Source organism: Medicago sativa, chromosome 8 (genome assembly GCF_051527215.1).
Source record: "Medicago sativa cultivar Bolivia chromosome 8, Bolivia_mono, whole genome shotgun sequence".
NCBI lineage: Eukaryota > Viridiplantae > Streptophyta > Magnoliopsida > Fabales > Fabaceae > Medicago > Medicago sativa.
In genome coordinates, this window is record NC_140756.1 from 39,616,742 (window position 1) to 39,623,003 (window position 6,262).

General features: G+C 35.5%; 1 protein-coding gene across 1 annotated transcript; it reads right to left on the reverse strand.

The window, feature by feature from the left end:
• Window positions 1-3,969: 3,969 nt before the first annotated feature.
• Window positions 3,970-6,262, reverse strand: LOC146899033 (Ubiquitin carboxyl-terminal hydrolase family protein). The gene is made up of 2 exons (XM_085733238.1): window positions 5,596-6,262; window positions 3,970-5,140 (listed from the first exon to the last, which is right to left on the reverse strand). Exons 1-2 carry the CDS (start codon window positions 6,207-6,209, stop codon window positions 4,594-4,596), a joined length of 1,161 nt encoding a protein of 386 aa, XP_085589364.1. The 5' UTR covers window positions 6,210-6,262; the 3' UTR covers window positions 3,970-4,593.

Here is a 6,262-nt window from a genome sequence, read left to right on the forward strand (position 1 = left end):
ATTAAGTCCCACACTCACGAAGTCAATCAGTTTAATCGAGAAATGCTTACTTTTTCTGTCCGCGAAATTGTCGACCACAAGGAGGGAAGACCAAAGGGAACTTTCAAGGTCGCCTTGCAGGCAGAGTTGTGTGATTGTGGGAAATCTCAGGCTTTCCGTATGCCTTGTTCACATGCCATAGCTGCTTGTTCCAGTTTTAATCATGACTACCAACGATATATCCATCAAGTTTACCGCAGTGATTGTGTATTCAATGACTACAATACCAGGTTCGAAGTAATTCAACACCTTCATATTGGATCCCATATGAAGGGGAAATTCTCTGCCACGATGAGACAAAGCGAAGAGTGAAAAAAGGTCGTCCAAATAGTACTCGCATTATGACCGAAATGGACGGGGTGGAAAGAAGTCCAAGGAAATGTGGAATATGTCGTGAGACCGGGCATTCACGAAAAAATTGTCCACTTACTAGACAAAACTAGTTAATTTTATGTAATTGGTATTTTATATTGTGCTATCTATTAATTTAATAAATATTATTGTTGTTATATTTTATTATGAAATTTATTGGTCTATTTTCAAAATATTTTTAATTTAAGTTTTTAGGTTTTAATAATTAAAATTAAAAAAAATAATTCTACAAAACCACAACAAAAAAGAAAAAAACAAAAAAAGATATAAAGAAAAGGTCTTCACGAGTCCGTCATTTCAATTGGCAAACTCGTTGCCACGTTACCATCGAGTGCACCATTGCGCCATTTCATTTGGCAAACTCATACTTCAAAATTTGAACTAGGGCATATTGATATTTAAATTTTCAAGTATATTGGTAATAAAAACTCACAACTAGGGCATTAAAAAAAGCCTAGAAACTCAATATTGTTCATCAACTGAGATTGTGACATGACTAAAATCAATTCAACTTAGACAAGGAGAAAACAAATATAAGTTATGTTTTGAGGCACACATCAGTTTTTTTTTTTTTTTTTTTTTTTTATCAAATTGATTAAGTCACCATCTTATCCGTGAAGATAAGAAGGACCGTAAGCTTGTATTTTTCGAAGACGAAACCTATTGTTGAAGTTTGGAACAATTCCAAAACGACGTCAACGTCTGTCGTTGAAGTTTCGAACAATTTTCAATTATCAACGATGGAAAAATATTAATGCGGACCATATTAGATTTGTCTTGAGAATGATTCTTGTTGACCCGACCTTTGTATTTTGAATCTTAACATATTGTTTTTTAGTGGGTATCTTAACATTAAACATTCTAATATTTGAGATACTGAACATAAACTGAACTTCTATTTAACAGTGTTATTTACTACTATGGAGTTTCCTTTTAACGCTCATATAAAACCACTTTAGTTTATAATAAAAGTATTAAAAGATTATTACAAAAGTGGAATATATATCTATTGTTCTAGACTAAAACATTTGGCTAGAAGAACAAAATCTACAAACTAGTAGCAGCAGCAGCAGTATACGTAGACGTAACATAATGGGTTCGACAAAAAAATGGCAAAACAAATGAGTTATGTGTTGATGCATACATTTGTATTCCTTATTTTTGTCAAATCAATACTGATGAAGTCACCGCATTAGCGTAAAGATAAGAAAGACCGTGAGCATCTACTTTTGCAAGACGACGTCTAGTGTAAACTGGGCATAACACGGGTGTATAAAAAAAATAAAAGGCAGACACTCCAGAAATATTTCAAGGAAGTAGACAGAAAACAAAGGTATATAAATTCAACACAAAATACATTCACAAGTTATCTTCAATTAATGAAAATATTGATATTAAGCACAAAATATACTTAAAAGATCTTTGAAATCAAAGTTTTAAAAGCAGTCAATCAACAGAGACATAAATTAAATAAAATCAAATAGTTCAATCTAGAAAGAAGCTGGTGTCGTACAAGGCAAAAACCATAGAAAAAAGTACTACTTCCAGCCATAATACTAGAGAAGAGAATACTCAAAATTAGCTGATTGGGATTAGGAGTTTGAATATATCAAGTGCTTCCACCATAACAGCATGATTCAGATCGAATTCGTAATTGAGCATCTGGAACTTACCCGAGGGAGAAGTAGGAAAATGAAGATAGATTTTACAAACACAAACTACACGTCTAAAAAAAGATCTCAAAAGTGCACAAAATCTTCAGCAAGACTAATGCAGAATCAGTCAAATATCGGCCATGGAAGATTGCGATGGCAGATTTTTTGACAACTATCACCGCCAATTTGTAAAGATTGGCAGTACGGCAGATTTTTGGTATTCTGCCATAGTCACTATCTGCAATTGACGACACTGGACTAATGTCCACTTGTTCACATTTTTGTTAAGAGTGTGGGAAGATATAGAAAATCATGTATTGAATCCTACCAAAGAAGTATAAGCTTTCATGGTTATCATTTGTTGACAGAGACCAGAATAGGCCAAAAGTTAAAACGTTTATGAGCTATAAAATCAGGCGACAATGACACTTTCATACAGCACAATTAGTCATGCAATATTACAGAGATCTTAAGTCTGTAATCAAATACATAGATCTCAAGTCTGTAATAAAAAATCACGGACCTACTTGCACTGTAATAAAAAATCATGGACCTACATGCAAATAGAAATGAGGTTCAGCAGACCAGTCTTTCTGTGTGTAAATTATTAACCGAGCATCAACTAAAATAGTAAAATCGTAGAAACTAGACTTCAAGTGAAACTAGTGTCATGGCAAAGCTGCAGATTTGGCAACACCAGCAATAGGAAGGTACTCATTTGCCCCATATAGCATCATTTTAGTTACCGTCTTGAGAAAATGAGATAAATGTAGTAATCAGAAAAATTATAAACATTTTCAAAAGCATAAAAAATATTGTTCAAACCATTTTCCTCATTGAATCCTCATTAATGAGCAATGTTCTGGATAAAACATGTAGAGAAACTAAACCATGAGGTATGGCTCATTTGGCAAGCTCTTTTACATTTGGGAGGATTTTACTATCAGTTCTGGGATTCAAAATCTGAGCAGTGCTTAGCCTTACGCGAGCAACTTGATTCAACTATAAACAGCTAATTCCACCATATCAATTCAATTCATTTCAATGGCATGCATTGAATGGACATACCTCACCGACTCAGTACTTTTAAATAAATACAATCAATCATGTTTACTAGTTTATTTATAAGTTTTAGTATTCCAGAAAAAGAGTTAATATGACATTCATACCACTGCCATGAGGTGGTTTCAAACAAAAATGACAACTATAGCATCAACTAGCTTATATATACATAACAACAAATATGATTATTACTTCTTTATGGTTGTTCATGCAATCTTTTCAAAACCAATTCATACCATATGATTAAGTCGCAAATATAGTTCATACCATTGTTGAAACATCTGGATCAGATACTCAGAACCAAACTTTTTTAAATGATCAATCTTTTTCTAACCATATGACTTCCTCAGCATGAACCTCCATGTATATTGCCACATTGAACATGAGGATACAACAATAACTTCTTTCAACAAGGTAAATATTCAATCTGCTCAAAAATATAGGTAGATATTCAATGAATTGTTATATTGTTATGCTATAAATTTGAAATTTATAACAAATTTAATTAATTATCTCATGTAATGTAAGTTTAAACTTCACATAATGATCTAATAGGTACACATATGTAATAGACAAGCGCGTGCAGATGATACAAATACTACACAGAAATTCACGTGACATGAATGTACTTACTAGTTACTTTCCCATGCATCTAGAATTATGTTAGATGTGAGTCCAATAGTGGAACTTAGATCCAAACACAGGCTAACCATCAAAGAACTTGCATTTTCTGAAATTGTATAAAGTCTGAGGTCAGATTGAGTCGCTAATTATTGGAGAAAAATGAAATCATGAGTCCATTCTATAAGAATGTGTCTTCTCTCATAGTTTAACGATTTAATGCACACAAACTTCAATTTATAAATTCACCAAAGGATCTTTTCTATACCGATGACAGGTCGGTGTATGCTTTACAAATAGTAAATCAGCACAATCCCAATTTATTATAACTCACTGCCGATCGGGGCTGGATTTATTACATCAAAAACAATTCCTCAAACAAGCAGTATAGGCACTCAGAAAAATTACTGCATTACTGCACCAAAACTCTGATGGCTTCTCTTGAAGTGATTACATGTCCTTAACTTGTTAGCCATATATGCATTAAATGGAGCATAAGCAAGTTAAGATCCTGTTCAAGGTTACATATAAGGCCAAAGTCTCCATTCAAGCCTCATACATGCCATTTTCTATCATCCTGAAAGTGTGATCCGAGAGATGATTAATCAAGGATTAGCGCTGCAAATTGTCAACTGAATTAACCAAAGATTGCCAACTAAATGATACACTTTTCTACAGCACAGCACCTTGATCTTGACGCTTGTAAGGTGCCAACAATCAGAATAATCCAATAACAAATTTTGTGAATAATCTCCTTAGTAAGGAATAATTTCCTTATCTGTCCTTCATAAAGGGAGAGAAGCAGATACCGACTCCCGAAAATTCAACTTCTAATTCACAGCTTCTAAACTACAGCTTGTAAAGAACTCTTGCTGTTACACAAATCAACATTTCCTCTACCACAGAGGGCCACGAATTTATCATTAAATTGCAATAAAGGACACTTATCTATCAAGTTCGAACCAACATATGCATCCTTGAGGAAGACCGTACTTCTTACACCTTTATTAGTGAGGTAAAATATCCCGGGATGCTTTATTAAACAAAGCAGCAACTGCGACGGCAAAAAGCACTCTGAATGAAATGCGTCCAGCTGTGCAGATGTCATCCTCCTCTCCATGGTCAAGCTAAGGAGCTCATGAATTACTGCCAGGGACCGTTTTCGAGTTTTTGGATCTGCAGCATCAAACCTCCTCACATTCAAATAAGGAGAAGGAAACTCCAACTTCTGCCACCTCTCAAACTGTTCAAGGAAATTAACGTTTGGCCTAAAACCAGCAGGAAAGTTCACTTTGAACGCATATGGACCAGCATAGTTTCCATCTTTTGAAATCTTCACCTTCTTCTTATCATCGTTTGGCTTTGTGTTCACAATTCCTTCCTGTGCCAATCTATTGCATATTTACATCAATTACTTGATATCCAAATAATTTATAAATTGTGGACCGCAATTGCAACCTTTGTAGCACCGACACTTCTGATCGAAAGGGTGTCCAGTGTTCCACACCAACACGGCACCGACACATGTGATTACATTCAGTCATGTCATTTTCTTAAATTACTAACAGTGTTACGTGTCAGTGTCGTGTCAGATGTCCATATATGTGTGTCGGTGCTACATAGACTGCAACTGCATTCACAATATAAGAGTTTTAGAGGTCTTCACAGCAGCATTGCAACCGCAACTACGGCTGCTTTTGCCAGCCACAATATCAAAGTTTAAAAACTTCGATTACAACCGCAATCTATAACCATAATCATTACATGTTACACAAATCCAATAATGCACCTAGCAGCTTAACAAAAACATAAAACTCTAGAAGAAAAAAAAAAACAAAAAATGTACCTAGCTTCTCTAGCAGTAACAGCCAAAGTAGAATCCCAATCTTCCAAATAAACAAAATCCCTTCCATTAAACCGCTTAATCGAAAAAAACTGCGGATACTTCCCAATCAAACATTCCTTAAAATCACAAGGCAAACCCATCTCATTCCCAACAAACTCAACCGTTTCAAGTGGAATCCTACAATCCACACAAAGCATAAGCATCTTCTTCAAATTATTAACCAAAATCGGCTCCATCAAAATTTTCGCCTCGGCTTCTTCGTTCGCCACTCTTTCAGCCTTATCAGTTAAATTCACAAAAGGAGGAGAACCAGTTACACGGAAAATTGTGGGGTGTTTTTCAATGAGGGTCATGAAGTCCCATTTGCGAACGAAGCCGATGTTTTTCTCGAGATCACGGAGGAAGAGAGGGTTGTTTTTGGGTTGGGATTGGATTAGGGTTTTGAGTTCGAGGATTAAGGATGGTTTTTTGCGAAGGGACATTACTCTGTCGAGTTCTGGGACGCGGTGGTAGGTTTTCTTCTTTGGTCTTCTTCCGCCGCTTGATTTTTGGCGGATGGTGGTTGTGATGGGTGGTGGGTTTGTGGTGAGGAATGGAACGTTGCGACGGAGCATTGGAGAGAAATGTGACGAGGCGAGGAAAACCGGTGAGAGGTTATTTGCAGCTT

Excerpts from the sequence above, each read along its gene's own strand:
- LOC146899033 (XM_085733238.1), bottom strand. The coding sequence starts at position 6,209 with ATGCTCCGTCGCAACGTTCCATTCCTCACCACAAACCCACCACCCATC. Across the intron at positions 5,141-5,595 it reads GTTACTGCTAGAGAAGCTAG|ATTGGCACAGGAAGGAATTG; the intron begins GTACATTTTTTG and ends AATATGCAATAG.